We start from the raw sequence: 17968 nt of genomic DNA on the forward strand, positions 1-17968 counted from the left end.
AACACAGTATTAAGAATCAAGGAGGTTTTAACTTTTGAACGAAACTATTATTTTCTCTTGTGGACTATACGTAAACATATTTTATGTGAAATGTCTTATTCAGGTCAGTACTAAATAAAAAACATGCATTTTGTATAATCCCGCTTATTTTTGTAAAATAATTAACATTTTGCAGATTCTGATAGGGGGTGCAAACTTTTGACCTCAACTGTATATATATATATGTGAACAATATCACACAAGTAGTCGTGTGATATGGCTGTGTATCGGCTGTAATTTCGCCATAGGCAAAAGTCTGCAAGACGAGTGCGGTAGGTAATCACAGTTTGACAATTGTGATATTACAATATTGGTGGCATGAGTGTGTAAGTATATAAGAAACAACAGAGTGTCTTCAAAAACCCTCTTCCTTCCGCCATGGGTTCATGAGCACTGAATGGCCACTGACACCCTGGAGCTCTCTGAAAACATTGAAGCAAGTTTTCAATAGACATTTTGTTTACTAAGTCTAAACAAGTACATTCTCACCTTAAAAAACTCTTAAAGGGGTCATCGGATGCTAAGTTCACTTTTACATGCTGTTTGAACATTAATGTGTGTTGGCAGTGTATGTACAAATCTACCTTATAATGATGAAAATCCATGGAGTGGTTTTTAATTAATCTGTAAAAATAATATCCCCTTTTTCAAATCGAGCCATTCTCAGATGCCTGTCATTGTGGCTTCACACTGACAGAGGCCGCTCCCACTATAGTTGATTGAATGAGCATCTTACCTTAGATCAGTTGTAACAGTCCGCCCTCTTTGTTTCAATGCCGGAGCAGTGATATAAATTAGAAAAGAATATCTCAGACTGAGTGATTGAGGTGTTGTGTTGCTGGATGTAATAATGAACATAGTGGTCATCATTTACTCCTGACATCTGAGCTGCTGAAGATGCAGTAGATTACGTTTGTTTGTGAAGGGAATGCGCCTCCCATTCTACATATATCCGTCTATGTTCACGCAAATCATTCTGGATCCAGCTTCACTTACAGCAGAAGTGAGTGTAAGGGTTTTTTATGAATCTTTGCTAAATGCGGCTAAAGTAAACAGACTCGTCACATCACAGAGAGAAGAGAGGGACGGGCGTGCAGAGCTCATTTGCATTTAAAGCAGCCTCGACCAGAATGAGATGATTTTTGCAAAGCTGATTTTGGCAAGGTTAAAAGGGTTGTTTTACACTACCATTGAGAATTTTTAACCAAAGTATATTATAGTATAGACTTTTCATTAAGACCCTAAAGAATCATATTAACTTGTGGAAAATGGGCATCCGATGACCCCTTTAAAACTACACAAAAATATATTATTTATAAAATTATAGTGGATTTGGGCGTTCGCCATGACACTCGCTGTGAGAAATGCTGCAAGCGGAGTGATACAAACGGTAAAACAGTTGGATATATCACTAGAATATCGCACTCCTTTCAGCCAATCAGATTCAAGGACCAGAAAGAGCTGTTGTGTGTATATTGTTGTGTGCGTGTGTGCTGTATGAAGAGGATGAATGCTTTAGCTCTTTGTCTATCTGGGACTATTTCTCTTACAGAGGAGAGGGCTCTTTACACCTGCCAGTAAAAGCCTCTGCTTCCATCATCAAATAAATATGAGAACATTTCTTTCCTGCTGTCTCTTTGTCTCTTCCTCCCTGTGTTTTTTTCCCGGTCATTCTCCCAGTGAGCGTCTGCAATTTCCATCTCTTACTCATCCCTTTATTTTTTAGAAATATATCTAGCACTGTTACCATTGTATCATTGTTACCTTTATGTTACTAATACAATTACTGTGCCGTTTCTGTTACATCCCTGTTAAGACTAATCACTATACTGCTATATCAATGTGACCATTACCATGCCTGCCAAAAAAAAAAAAAAAAATATTAGCATAAAATAGCTTGCTGGTCTCTCAGGGTGGTCTGCTGGTTGTTTAGGATGGGTTTTTTGTCAGACTGAGAGGCCATCTTGGCAGCCAGCTAAACACCAACTTGGCAGGCTAGCAGAAAGCATTAACATTAGCCTGTGATTTTCAGATGAAATGGAAAGAAGTAACAAGTCTCCTTCACACGGAGAGATACTAGCATTATTGTGCGTAAATCCTGAAAAGATTGAGGCAGAGCCTGCTGAGTGTGTCTGTATTTGATTGTGTCTGTTTGTCAGCGAGAAATAGAGACAGAAAGTGTGTATAACTGTGTGTTTTCAGGTAGCACTGGTGCATTGCGCTGTTCCCTACACACATAGTGGGTAAACACAAAAACTCAAGTCACTCCCAGAAGCCAAACTATACAAACCCTGCACACTGCAGAACAGAGGGAGAAGGAGAAAAGAGAGACGGATGCACATTAAAGGACAAACTCCAGAAAAAAACATCAAAAACTTTGTATGCAGTAAAGTGCATGCAAATTTAGTCTTATGCATCTCTTGTTCTCCTGATAGTCTCCTTTACCTGTAGAGCAAAGTCTGAACTCAATGACATTTAATAGTCTAAGCCTCAGATGGACCAGTCCGTTCACTGACCATCTGATGCATATTGCACAAAAATTTGGAAAGCACCTCCTCAATCTACTAAGTTGTTGTTGTTTTACACCTGGAAATTGAAGAAGTCATGTTTACAAGGTGCCTGTATGAAACTACGAAGAGCTTTTGAAGTTAGAAAGAGGATATAAAAAGATTTTCAGAGTTTCCTTGGAGGCACTTAGTTGCTAGTTGCAGAAACAGCTATATTTTCTTATGTCTATGCAATATTATTTACAGTATGCGTTAAATAGTCTATAATTATTACTTGTGGACAGGCAGAAAATCTGATCTGCATCTACATGTAGTTTCCACTATTTTTTACAGCTTTTGTTTACAGCTGTTCCTGAAGACTGTCACGTTGCAATTCAAATTGACCAGCCTATTATTGTGGTATCGTTAACTTCAAAATGCAGTTTTATATGTCGATCAAACACTCTCTTTCTGTGTAATCAGGCGGTTCTTTATTAAAATAGTGAACTGTGTGAACCAGACTCTTTAGTGCCTACCACATCATTGTACTAAAATAAAAATATGAAACTGTGGGATTCTAATCTGTATTTATGAGCCATTTGTTTTTATAGATGATCATTTATAAATGTCAGCCAGTTGCAAAATATTATGAAAGTTTTGTGAATTGTGAAAGGCTCAACAGGAGTGCAGGTATTGTGCGTGAGTACATTTCTTTCTCTTTTTTTCTGTGCTGAAATATTCCCAATAATGAAGAAAAACATTATGACATTAATGTATAATTTATTGCATTCATTTATTTATAGTGTGAGTTATGAATGCATGAGTCCATCGCCTTCACTTCCATCATAGAAGCTCTGGAAAGTTTGACTGGCAGCTTTTTCAGGGCAAAGAAAAAAAAATCTGACAGTTATATGGCTTTATAGGAGATTGAGGATGGGTTGATCACTGGCATGTAAGGAAATAAGAAATTACGTAAGGAAATGTAAGGAAATTAAGGAATGTAAGGAAATGAAGAAATTTAAAAATTTTGTTTTTGAAATACATTATTTGATTTTTTTTTGCCACGTTTTCACCACAAATTCTCATTATCACAATGCAAAAATTAGAATTGGTTATGAATTCTTACATAGTCATAATTATAATGTAATCTATGATGTAACAATTCGTCTGTGATTTTAGGGATTGAATATGACCCAGAGTTTTATGACAGGTTCACCTGAATATGTTGACATAGTTCTGACCCTTTGACTTTCCAGCCAGCGTCTCTATGTACAGATCCTCCACCTTTTTGCACCGAACAGATGTAACTTCATATTCTTGGCCCCCTTCGTTTCATGCTTATCAGCACAGGCAGCTTGTTATCAGACAGATTTATTCAAATATTCGCCACATTCGGCACAAACGGCTGCAATCTGCAGCATCAAAATGAATTGTAGTTTATCATATCATTTGCATTTTTTAATTATGCTGCAAGGCAAGAAGGCAGGGGAGAGAATGAGAGGGTATGAGTAGAAAAAAGATTTGTTTGCACGTTTGAGCCACTGTTGGCCTGAGCGCTATGAAAGCAAAGAGAAAGAGGAGGGAATGTTCAGAGCAGTGGGAAGAAACGCAGCGTGGGATCACAGGAAGTCATGCAGGCACTGAAGCATGATGCTGCCCGGACACTCTCAGGAAAGCGGTCACGCAGGGTCAGTCTCACGCATTGCGGAACAAAATGTGACAGTAATGCACAAAAGTTCAGAGGAGATGGAGAAAGACAGAGTCAGGATGTTAAGAGATGGTTCAAGCGCCATCTGTTAAACACAAAGGAGCAGTATGTTAATTATTAATCATTAACCAACCTCAGTTCCACCCACGGTCCTCTCATCTCAAAATAAAGTATATTATTTAATTTACTGATTCACAAAAGTTGCCATTTCCGTCTACTGTCTATTTATCTGTTGTTTTCCTCTCTATAAAGCCTCAACTTCTAGTGTTTTCAAACTTTTCTTAGCTTTAAAACAAAGCCCATTTTTAAAGTTTGACTTTGCAAAGTTGCTGTTGTAGTTAAAATAAACAGATACAGTTGCATGCGAAAGTTTGGGAACCCCTTGCAGAATCTGTGAAAATGTGAATAATTTTAACAAAATAAGAGAGATCATACAATATGCATGTTATTTTTTATTTAGTACTGTCCTTAGTAGGATATTTTACACAAAAGATGTTTACATATAGTCCACAAGACCAAAAAATAGCTGAAATGATTCAAATAACGCTCTTCAAAAGTTTGGGAAACCTTGTAATACTGTGTGTGGTTACCTGGATGATTTACAACTGTTTTTCTGTTTAGTGATAGTTGTTCACGAGTCCCTTGTTTGTTCTAAACAGTTAAACTGAGCACTGTTCTACAGAAAAATCCTCCAGGTCCTGCAGGTTCTTCAGTTTTCCAGTATCTTTTGCATATTTGAACCCTTTCCAGCAGTAGGTTTTGAGATCCATCTTTTCACACTGAGGACGATAGCGAGACTCAAACATAACTATTAAAAAGGGTTCAAACATTCACTGATAGTTCAGAAGGAAACATGATGTAATAAAAGCCAGGGGGTGAAAACTTTTGAACAGGATGAAGATGTCCAAATTTTTCTTATTTTGTTGAAATATCTTTTTTTCCATATACTACTGCCCTTCGGAAGCAACAGAAGATACTTGCATGTTTCCCAGAAGACAAATTAAGTACAATTTACCTTGATCTTCAAATTTTAAAAGTTTTCACCCCCTGGCTCTTAATGCATCGTGTTTCCTTCTGGAGCATCAGTGAATGCTTGAAACTTTTTTAATAGTTGTGTTTGAGTCATCCTCAGTGTGAAAAAATAGATCTCAAAATCATACAGTCACTGCTGGAAAAGGTTCACATATGCAAAAGATGCTAGAAAACTGAAGAACCTACAGGACATGGAAGATATTTCTGAAGAACAGCACTCAATTTAACTGTTCAGAACAAACAAGGGACTCACGAACAACCATCACAAAACAAAAAAACAGTCATAGATCATCCAGGTAACCACACACAGTATTAAGAACCAAAGGTACCCAAACTTTTGAAGGAGGTTATTTTAATAATTTCAGCTATTTTTTGGTCTTGTGGACTATATGTAAACATCTTTTATGTAAAATATTTTACTAAGGACAGTACTAAATAAAAAATAACATGCATTTTTTATGATCGCTCCTGTTTTACAATTACAATTCGGCATCCTGTATGCTACCTCAATTCAAATTCAGGAAATGAATTGAGTTCTCAATGGCATGCTCAATTAAATTCTGAATGGCACACATACACATTTACATTTCACATCTGTTTTGAACTGTGCAGGCCCGGCAGATTGTGTTTAAATAAGTGTTATTTTATCTGGAGTTTGTGTGTGTTCAAATACATCATGCCTTCACTCTTTTCTTAAGCTCTGATACTGCACAGACTGTGTCAGCCCCACTGGCATTTAGAGCACCTGTGGAGGTGTGTGTATGAGCGTTCGTGTGTTCTGTGTTCCATCATGCAGTGCAGAACTACAAATGCCCACTGTCACCCCTATTTCACCCCCCATTACCCTGGGCAGGAGGGCCAGTAGAGTGTGTGAGGGCACAGCAAATGAGAGTAAATGGAAGAGGGGAGAGAGAGAACTAGAAAGAATCAGACAGAGAAATAGAAAGCAAAAGAAGATACCAACCCATTATTTTGGTCCATATCTTGTTCGAACAGAGCAGTTAAACAGATCCATGCACACATCTCTATGCTTATGTTCAGTAAACAGTTTCTATAGCAGTCCCGTGTGTTTATCCCTTCCATCTGTTGTTTCATGTACTGTACAGTATGTGTGCGTCTGTGTGTGGCTTTCTCAGTCTTGTCCCTGCAAGCACAGTGGGAGTCACACCAGAGAACTGTGAGCAACCACACACACACACACTTACATATAAACACCCACTAGCACACAGTATGTCATCACTAAACATTCATGTATTCAAAAAGCAGAAGTGCATTACTCCTGATGTTTCAGTTATTTAATACTAATATATATGCTATCTATAGGCCTATATATTAGCCTATACATTGCTTTTAAATTGTCATTCATAGCACCAATATGTGGATTCAGTCAAATTATGCCACACAGGTGGGCAGAATAGTAGAAGGCAAAATAAGAGCATCTGGGTCATTGCGTATGCCGTGCCTTTAAAAATCACTATCTTTTATAAGACTGAATATGCTTATGTTGTTATTCAAGGAGGAATTCCTAAGGCTATACCAAACTTTCAGAAATGTACCCTGGTTTAGCTCAGCCACTTTATTCATTCTAACTTTTTACACCATTGCAAGAAAACAGCAGGACAAAATGAAATCTGACAGGATGAAAAAAGAGCTAATTTTAGGCATTGTTTGGTGAGTGACTGAAATTTAGCTGACATGATGGTGCTGACTTGATTTTTTAAACATCTTTTGATATTTAGATGTTGTCATACTGATATCTGTATAAAAGAGAAAGAAATTTGTAAGTGTGAAAGAAACGAACTAATGCCGCAAAACATGTATATGCTGTTGTTTTAACGCATGAAATGATGTTGTTCCATCCCAGAGGATGATGTCAAGGGATAGTTCCAAACCCGTAAGACCTTCGTTTGTCTTCGGGACACAAATTAAGATATTTTTGATGAAATCCGAGAGCTTTCTGACCCTGCATAGACAGCAATGCAACTGACACGTTCAAGGCACAGAAAGGACTGTTAAAATAGTCCATGTGACATCAGTGGTTAAAAAAAATAACGACTTAAACGCAACAATTTCTTCTATTCCATGTCAGTCTTCGACATGCGTTTACGAGAGTGGAAAAAACTCTCAGATTTCATTAAAATAATCTTAATTTGTGTGCTGAAGATGAACAAAGGTCTTACGGGTGTGGAACAACATGAGGGTGAATAATTAATAACAGAATTTTCATTTTTGGGTGAACTATCCCTTTAAGCAACTGGCTTACTTAAAGAGAAATTACAAAAGACTAACAGAATGAAAATGATATTAAGTGGTAAAATGATTAACTAAATAAAAAAAATGAAAGAAAGGGAAAAAAGAAGAAACACCTGGAATATTTGTTAATGTACTTGCCTGTTTTTCCATGTCAGAAGTTTAATATTGTAGCACCCAGGGACATGGAAAAATACAGCAACATCTGCTTGAAGTGGTATAATGATTTAAAATTCACCCCATGTTCCCTTTGTTGTGATATTGTGATTAGAGAAGTTTAATTAATGTGACTTCCATCTTTAGAAATGGTGTGTTTACAGTTTTATCCACTATGTTAAGACATACATAAATGATAATAACATAAAAATGTAGATTACTCTAGGAATCTGTTGATTTCCTATTCATTGGTTTACAGAGCTGAAATACTTGCACACTTTATATAGACATTGTTTTTTCTGCTCAAAACCAGGCATTTAGAAAATGATCCAAAAATGTCAAATGTCAGAATGGGTATAATTTAACATTATGATGATATAAAATAATTGGTTGCGCTGTATTGCAAATGCAAATGATCTCTTTAAAGCCATTATAGGAAATGTCACCTAAGGTATTCAATGCAGTTCAGTAGACATTATGCACATTTACACACCAAAACACACACAGAGCCACAGAAGCTAATCAGAAAAGTGAGATCTTATTTTCCAGTCCAAATTTCTGCTGAGGATTCTTCTAAAGACAGTTTACAGAGTCATACACACACACACACACACACAATTCTACAGGATAATGTGGCTGACAGAGCTTAGAAATAATGATAATGAAGATAAATCTAAAGCAGAAGATGTTAGGAGGTGAAATCACAGTAATGACCATGGTGGTTTTAATGGCTGCTCACAAAGCTCAGGCCAAAAACAATTTAACTTCGTTATTTTAAGGTTCACAAGGAGATTTTGAGGCCAACGGACATGTTTGAGCAAGAGGTTGCATTGTACTAGCAAATCATTTGACTGCAGTGAGAGATCTACTAAAGGTGACGTAATAAATCTAAACAGCCGCAGATAATCTCATTTCCGCAACCGACGCTCTTTGATGTGATGTTTTTGCACAGTCTATTTTGATGCTCTTTGAGGAATAATCCAAATATCTCCCTCTGCATTCTGCGTGTGGATGTGGACTGCATGCTAATGGTGTATTGAGGGGTTGGAATTGATTAAAAATTGTCATAATAATGGGAGCAATTCACTAAGAATGAATCGTATGCTGCTGTTAGCGCCGTTTATTTCATTGTGTTGTTTGAGTTGTTTTAGCACCCAATTCACTAAAGAAATTATGCAAATTAGCAACAGCATGATGGCTCCATCATTTGATCATGCGCATGGCTCAACTTTCAGCAAATTTGCCACTTATGCTTTCAATAAAAATCAGCATGAATCAGGCAAAATTTCTAAGTCATGCATTTCAAGAGCTTTTTTCATGAAACATGAGCAGATTGAAATCCTAGGTAAATTATACATAAAACCAGTTTTATATTTTAAATTGTCAAAACTGAGTATATTCTTGTCTTAGTCTTCTTGTGGTTAATGGAGGAATCTTTGACAGATTTGCTTTCTTTTAATCCATCCTGAAAATGTAAACATCTACATGTAATATAGTGAAAAACATGGTGAAATATTGTGGGGAAAAGTATGTATAGGTTTGTGTGTGTGTGTTCATGGTTATTTTATTCATAGCAAATGAGGATCATGTCAAGTCACAGCTGTCATACTGTCAAGCTCTGAACTCTGTGATAGGTAAATCTACATTGTTAACTGTCCTTTCACAACCATCATCTAACCTCTCTTATCTCTCGTACTAACCTCAGACTGTCACACGGTACTTATGAATTCAGGTAGTGTCATGATTTTCACAGAAATCCAACAGAAAGGTCGTAGGTGAGAAGAGCAAGAAGAGTTTAGTGTATGTGCTCATGTATTTTTGAGAAGTGAGAATACAGCAGCCTGAAAGCTGAACAATGCTTTCACAGGCAGTATATGGATGTAGGAAGGCATCAATGCACATCAGAGTTCAATGTTTGCGTAACATTCTGTCTACTAAGATGCCATCATCTTGTCATTTCTTCTTTTCATTTTTATAGCCTATAATAAGACTGAGAATGGAATCTGACAGAGTGGTTGAAAACTGTAAATTAGTTTATACCAACAAAAGATTGGAGTTGGTCAGATGTTTTTGTATATTTTTGAAAGAAATTAATACTTTTAATCTACGGGGACACATCCAGTGGCTCAAAGAATGACAGTAACGACTTTTTCATTGTCGGAAAAAAAGCTGTTCTTTTGAACTTTCTATATTAGTAGGGTAAAATGGGGTAAAAGGCGCCTTTGATATTATTTTCCTTCAAACCGCTAGATGGCAGGAAGACGTGGCATAGCACTTTCCAATACTTCCGCTTTTCAAGATACACGTGCAAAATCCTTAACGGGCCAATCCTTAACGCAATCGCAGGCAGCAGCGCAAAGTCGATTCTGTGCTTGCTTGATCTAATATTTCATGTTTTTAAAAATGTTGTAGATTTAAGTAGCAAACGAGAATCACTAAATTATTCCATATATCTTAAAACATTAAGATAAGTAAAACAGACGTTTTTAAATAACTAAAGAAATATGCAAAAGTATGGTATTTGGGGTAAAAAGCGCCCCTGCTGTTGGGGCTAAAAGGCACAATAATTAACATGATAATTAATAGAAGGCTGACTTTTCCGTTTGTTGACATGACATTGTTAGATTCAGATGGTAAATATCATATATTATGTTGGGTGTTCATCTTAGAAATAATCACCATGTTTAGAATGGAACCATCATATATATATGCTAATAATCATATCATAAAATATTTGTTGTTACTACTGTAAATCTATATTAAATTATTATGGGATCTCCTTCGATGCTTTCAGAATCTTTACATTTTAAAATTATTTTGTTTCTGTATTTTACAATATGTGTTTCATATTAACATCTTAATGACAGTATATTTATTGAACAAAAAAAGAATTATTTTATTCATCAAAATAAGCAGAAAATAGCACAAAATTTTGCTAAAGTGATTGTTTTGAACAAGTATTACCTTATACATTATTAAAAAAAAAAAATGTATCAGTACTGTGTGCCTTTTACCCCGTGTGTGGGGTAAAAGGCCCCCTTTGCCACCTCATATATTCATGAGATTTTTAAACAAAATAAACGACTTGTATGATTTATTTTCACACAAAATCTGTTGCTCCAAAAATGTTCAGTACTAACGTATGTATTTTTCTGCGATCATACACTTTGGGCACAGTGAAAAGCACATTTTTTTCCTTAGGGAGTGCCTTTAGCCCCATTGTACCCTATATGTATTTTTTTCTGGTGCATGTAAAGACACTGAATGTTCAAATATATTGCCTTAAAAGCTGGTTTGGAACCAGTTTCATCAGAAGGCACCTTCATCCAGAAGTGTTGTCTGTTAAGTCATTAACTGACTAGGCACCAATGCAGCAAGGCCATTAGATTCAGACTCTGCCATGTATTAGGCAGATACAGGCATTTTCTTTTCATTGGAATATTTCTACATGCGCTTTGGAGATAATGTCATATCCCCCTCTCTCTCTCTCTCTCTCTCTCACTTTCTCTCTCTCTCTTTCTCTCTCTCTGTGTGAGACTTTGATCAGTAAAGTTCCTGGTGACTTGGAGGCAGATAAATCAGTTTTTCCAAATTGGAGCACCCACTCACTCACCCTCTGTCTCAGCCATCCCTCTCTCTCCCTCTCTACTGTCTCAAGCTCTCACTTTCATTCTTACCCTGCTGTTATCAGACATTTGACTAAATAAGATTAGTGGTCAATTGCCAAATCAAATGTATTTTATGTTCTTTTTAGTCTACTATTTTTTTTACTTTCTTCTTCTCTTCTTTACAGTGCTTACTGTCTTTTCTCACTGTCCAGCACTTCACTTTTTTATTTTTATAGATGATTTACTGCTAAACAACGCCAAACTTATGGCAAACTCAGTATTTTTATATGCTGTAGTATTTACATTTTGATTTATTTCATTATATATTTTCATTTCCATTTTAGTTTGGTTAGTTAAGTTTTGGTCATTTTTAATGTTTTATTAGTTTATAAGTTTTAATAGTTATAATTGTAAAGTTTTTCATCATTCATTTTTATTTTATATCAGCTGCATTTCAGTAAACAAAAACAATTTGTAGTGGTTTTATTTTTAGCTAACAATTATAATACTGCTCTCCATTAACAAGTCTGTCTGTATTTTTTCTTTTCCCCTTTCTTCCATTTTTCCTCTACTTTACTGCAGGTTTTCTTAGCACTGGAGATCAGTCTGCTAAAGGGAACTATGGCCTGTTGGATCAAATCCAGGCCTTGCGTTGGCTGAATGAGAATATTGGACACTTTGGTGGCGACCCTGAACGGATCACTATCTTTGGCTCTGGGGCAGGAGCATCTTGTGTCAATCTACTCATCCTGTCCCACCACTCTGAGGGTAAGACAAGTGTGTGTGTGTGTGCATGCATGTGTTCATGCTTTAACAGACTAATACTATCCCTGCACAGGTTTCCATCTCATTGTTAATGATGTGTATGTGTGTGTCACCTCACAAAGTGTCTCACCGTCCTGTCTAACTCTGTTCTGTTGCATTGCTCGTCAAAAAAGTCCACCTTCACCCGCATCTTCATCATCACTGTCATCCTCACCTAACATCAGTCCTACAGCCCTCACCTGTCATTCACACCAGGTAAGTCATGACAGTTGTTACCCTGGAGAAACCAGTCATGTTATTTCCCTGTAAGAAGCCCAAGCCAACAGAAACAGGAAAAGATAAACAAATAAAGGTTTGTAGGTAAGTGTTAAAGGGATAGTCCACCTAAAAATGAGAATTCTGTCATCATTTCCTCACCCTCATTCTAAAGAATGTTAGTAACGGAACACTTTCGGTCTTCCATTGTATGTACAAAAAATACAGGGCAGTGCAAGTCAATGGGGATCAAAGCTGTTTGGTTATCTTTTGCAAAATGTCATTTTTTGGTTTCTAGAAAGAAATGCATACAGATTTGGATTGACATCAGGGTGAGTGAATGGTGAATTTTCATTTTTGGGTGGACTATCCTTTTAAGATTAAGTAAGTGGATCATGTTCACTTAAAGGGGTCATCGAATGCAAAGTTCACTTTTTCATGTTGTTTGAACATTAATGTGTGTTGGTTGCAGTGGTTTTTAATTAATTTGTAAAAATAATATCCCCTTTTTCAAATCGAGCCATTCTCAGATGCCTGTAGGTGTGGCGTCACACCGACAGAGGCCGCTCCCACAATTGACATGAGCATCTTACCTCAGATCAGCTGTCAACAGTCCAACCTCCATTGTTTCAATGAATCTCTGCAATGACCTTTCCTAATAACGTGCTAGTTAGCAAGTTTAGCGGCTAAATGCAGCTAAAGTAAACAGGCTCGTCACTCCACAGAGAGAAGAGAGGGGCGGGGCGAGCAGAGCTCATTAAAATTTAAAGCAACCTCGACCAGAACAGGATGATTTTTGCAGAGCTGATTTTGGCAAGGTAAAAAGGGTGTTGTTTTACACAACCACTGAGAATTTTTAACCAAAGTATATTATAGACTTCTCATTAAGACCCTAAAGAATCATATCAACTTGTGGAAAATGGGCATCCGATGACCCCTTTAAGTGGAGCAAAAAAAAAAAAATTGGCAAAGTGAATTTTTGAGCACCACTTAACTATATGTGTTTGTGTGCCTGTTTGGACAAGCTAGGTAAAGAGAAAAGCACAGGCATGTTAGCAGAGACAAAGCTACAGTAGCTCCATATTGATTTCTCTGGGAAAGGTAACATGTTCTTCAATAATTAAAAAGACAGAAAGAGAGGAAGGAGGGCAGAACAAGGAAAAGACGAGCCCTTCGGTAATATGTTTCTACTCTTCTCTTGAGAGTAAGAAAAAGGCTTTGTTTTTAAAGTGTTTGTAAGTGAAAAGGCTACAAGAGAATAATAGATTTACTGTTATTATTTCAGTGCAAGATGGAATTAGTACAATTTTACCTCAATAATCAAAGAAAAATGTTGTTTGTGCTAAACCAAATCCTCATTTTCTCTCCAGCTGACACTGTGTTAAGCGCTACTGGAACTGACATCAAAATAATTACATCCAATTAACAAGCCCCCGATGTACTGAATTTACAACATAACGTTTAAATAACAATACCACAGTATACTGTCATATCACTGTTAAAAGGTTAGTTGACAAGAAGTACTGTTTTAAAAAGCATTTTACTAATTAGCTTTTATGAGCTTATATTATTTTTGAGACTACATGAAATATATGTACTTAATTTGTCACACATCAAGACTATTGGAAATGATGAAAACAATTTCAAAACATTGGCCTCAGATTCCAGATTTTGTATCTCAGCCAAATAGTGTCCTATCCTAACAAATACACACATCAAAAGAAAGCTTATTTATTCAGCTTTGGGTGATGTGTAAATTTCAATTAAAAAAAATTGACCCTTATGACTGGTTTTGTGGTCCAGGGTCACGAAAAAAAATCGGAATGTTGATAAAATCATCTTTAAAGTAGTCCAAATGAAGTGCTTAGCAATGCATATTACTAATCACATTTTTTTATATATATATATATATTTACGGTAGAAAATTCACAAAATATTTTAATGGAATATGATTTTTACTTAATATCCTGATGATTTTTAGCATAAAAGAAAAATGTATAATTTTGACCCATGCAATGTATTGTTGGCTATTGCTACATATATCCGATGCTACTTAAGACTGGTTTTGGTTTTTAATGAAAAACTGACAGTTATGGGAACTATTTTTAAATATATTTAAACCTAAAATGTTGATGTTTTAAAAAAAAGATTGATGGAAATGTTATGCATCAACTACCCTATGTATAAACCAGGTATATTATGTATGCAGATTTTATTCTGTGTAGTTTACAGCTTGCCGTTGCTCCCTCCCTTCGCAGGCCTGTTTCAGAGAGCCATTGCTCAGAGTGGTTCAGCCATCTCCAGCTGGTCCATTAGCTACCAGCCCTTGAAGTACACTAAGATTCTGGCCCGTAAAGTTGGATGCACATATGGGGAGACCGCAGACCTGGTGGACTGTCTCCGCAGGAAAAATTTCAGAGAGTTAGTGGATCAGGACATCCAGCCGGCCCGCTACCATATTGCATTTGGACCTGTGATGGACGGAGACGTTGTGCCAGATGACCCCGAGATCCTGATGCAGCAGGTGATCTAGAGATTACTGTCATTTGTGAAGGTGGTTTCTAAGACTTCCGTTAGTTTAAATTCAGCATAGTCTTTCCAACATTTTTCAGTGTAAATTGCCTTTTTCCAAGTTAAGAATTAGGTTTTAAACTATATGTCCGGTAAACCACCCAAACTGCCTTTGAAACCAAAGCTTAGTGAGTCTTCAAGCACAGGATTTTGATAAAGCTTGAGACCTACTTTTGTGACTGCAGACTGAATATTATATGAAAATGACACCATATATATTTTGATATGCAGTGATTTGCTATCATGTTATACAACATCAGATATGTGGGTGGTTCTTCAATTAAAGGGTCCTACCATGGTCAAGGCCCAGAAACATAGCAGGACATCACTGAAATAGGCCACGTGACATCAGTGGTTCAACTGTAATTTTATGAAGCTACAAGAACACTTCTTGTGCACAAAGAAAATGAAAATAACAGCTTTATTCAACACATGCTGTGGAACTCTCCATAATGGCGCTAGGATGGCGCAGAGGAGAAAAATTGTTGAATAAAGTACTTATTTTTATTTTCTTTGCAAACAAAAGTTTTCTTGTAGCTTCGTAAAATTACGGTTGAACCACTGATGTCACATGGACTTTTTAACAATGTTCTACTACCTTTCTGGGCCTTGAACTTGGTAGTTACATTGCTGTGGAGGGTCAGAAAGCTCTTGGATTTTATCAAAAATTTGTGTTCAGAAGATGAACAAAGATGTTGTTTGGAACAACATGAGGGTGAGAAATTAGTGACAGAATTTACATTTTTGGGTGAACTGTCCCTTTAAGGTCACTAAATTCTTTAATAAGTTATACTTTTTTTCTTTTTTGGCATTTTTAGTCTTTAAATTTTCACCTCTCATTTCTCATTTATTAAAAATAATACATTTACCATCAAGACCAAAATATCTGGGTTTTTAAGGGTGGACTCTTTATTCATTTAAAAATCTCTGGAATTTCAGAGGTATTTTTTTAAGATATCATGAAAAAGTGCAAAGTAAAATTGCCCAGACATTAACACCTCATTAAAGCAAGAAATGTATAAAGTAAAGATATAGGGGACAAGCCTAACATAATGAAATTCTAGCTAATTTAACATTTCTAAAATGGGAATATTTAATTAAAGACACATGACATAAAGTTTAAGGCTATAATAATCTACCCTTTAAAACTTAGTTTTTCTTTAAAGTCATTCTGGGGAACAAAAGTTAAAGAATTATATATTTAACCAGGACCCAAAACGTCATAAGTAGCATGGGTATATCTGTAGCAATAGCCAAAAATGCATTTTATGGGTCAAAATTATTGATTTTTCTTTTATGCCAAAAATCATTAGGATATTAAGTAAAGATCATGTTCAATGAAGATATTTTGTAAATTTCCTACCGTAAATGTGTCAAAACTTAATTTTTGATTAGTAATATGCATTGCTAAGAGCATCACTTGGACAACTTTCAAGGCGATTTCTAGATTTTTTTATTTTATTTTTTATTTTTTTGCATTCTCAGATTCCAGATTTTCAAATAGTTGTATCTTGGCCAAATATTGTCATATCCTAACAAACTGAATTTCAAAAAAATGGACCCTTATGTCTGGTTTTATGGTCCAGGGTCATATATGTAAGAAATCATCAAATAACTGCTTTTTATTACTGGTTACTTGAATGTTACATTTTTTCTCCACCAGGGGGAGTTCTTGAACTACGACCTTCTAATTGGTGTCAATCAAGGGGAAGGGCTGAAGTTTGTGGATGATGGGGGTACTGAGAGTGAAGAAGGGATTTCTGCTGCAGCTTTTGACTACACCATCTCCAACTTTGTGGATAACCTCTATGGATATCCTAAAGGTAAGATCTTAAGTCCCCTTTTTTAGTTTTATTTTTCTTAATTAGAAAGTAAACACTTGGGTTTCTATATCAGCATATTTCATATTAAATTGTGCTAGAGTTTGTGAAAGAGTGTGAAAAAAATGATGTTTTAGATCATGAATTTAAAGCTCCAGAGTGCAGGTCTAATGCAAAGCAGTCCTTATGTTTATTTTGCCCGATGAAGATTCAAGTCTGGTTGGGTAAACATCATTCTGACCTTTAATAAATGTCAATACTAAGTACAAAATAAATAAAACAAAAAGTCTGTACTAGGAATACTGCTTACTCTTGATTAGGTGCTATTGTTTTTCTTGTCCACTAGGGGGCGATAAAAGACAAGCTATGTCCATCAGCATGCCATTTTATGTGACTTTATGGCTCATATTTAATGACCTATTATATATTATTTTTAAATAACATGCCTTAATGGACAAATTTTCTACAAGCTTATTATATTCATGCACATACTCAAATACAAAACTTTTTTTAATTTGTCAGTTGCTTAGTCACTTTCCTCCCCCAATTTCTTGTCTGCTCTTTCTTCACTCTAATTATTCTCTGTATTTTTGTAGGTAAAGACATCTTGAGGGAGACTATTAAGTTCATGTACACAGACTGGGCAGACCGAGACAACGGGGAAATGCGGCGCAAGACTCTCCTGGCACTATTTACTGATCACCAGTGGGTGGCGCCAGCCGTCGCTACTGCCAAGCTCCACGCAGAGTACCAGTCTCCTGTCTACTTCTACACATTCTACCACCACTGTCAAACAGAGACTCGACCTGAATGGGCAGACGCTGCACACGGGGATGAGATACCATATGTGTTTGGTGTTCCCATGATTGGAGCAACAGACCTCTTCCCTTGCAACTTTTCCAAAAATGATGTCATGCTTAGTGCTGTGGTGATGACATACTGGACCAACTTTGCCAAAACCGGGTGAGTCTGAATACGCAAAATATTCTTTCTTTCTTTCTTTCTTTCTTTCTTTCTGTCTTTCTTTCTTTGCTTCCTTGCATTCTTTTCTTTTTTCTTTCATTCTTTCTTTGTTTTCTTTCTTTTTCTTTCTTGCTTGCTTTCTGTCTTTCTTTGCTTGCTTGCTTTTTCTTTTCTTTCTTTTTTCTTTCATTCTTTCTTTCTTTGCTTGCTTTTTCTTTCCTTCTTTTTATTCTTTCTTTTTTCTTGCTTGCTTTCTGTCTTTCTTTTCTTTTTCCTTTTTTCATTCTCTTTCTTTCTTTGTTTTTCTTTCTTTTT

The 17968-nt window shown here is 36.2% G+C and overlaps 1 protein-coding gene across 1 annotated transcript in view; it reads left to right on the plus strand.

The window, feature by feature from the left end:
• nlgn2a (neuroligin 2a) overlaps nt 1-17968 on the plus strand; it is a 188325-nt gene that overhangs the window by 164740 nt on the left and 5617 nt on the right. Inside the window, 4 exon segments of the mRNA XM_051115785.1 lie at nt 11862-12047; nt 14558-14823; nt 16534-16693; nt 17287-17653. Of these exon segments, the coding sequence (XP_050971742.1) occupies nt 11862-12047; nt 14558-14823; nt 16534-16693; nt 17287-17653 (979 nt within the window).

Source organism: Labeo rohita, chromosome 7 (genome assembly GCF_022985175.1).
Source record: "Labeo rohita strain BAU-BD-2019 chromosome 7, IGBB_LRoh.1.0, whole genome shotgun sequence".
In the NCBI taxonomy this organism is placed as follows: Eukaryota; Metazoa; Chordata; class Actinopteri; order Cypriniformes; family Cyprinidae; genus Labeo; species Labeo rohita.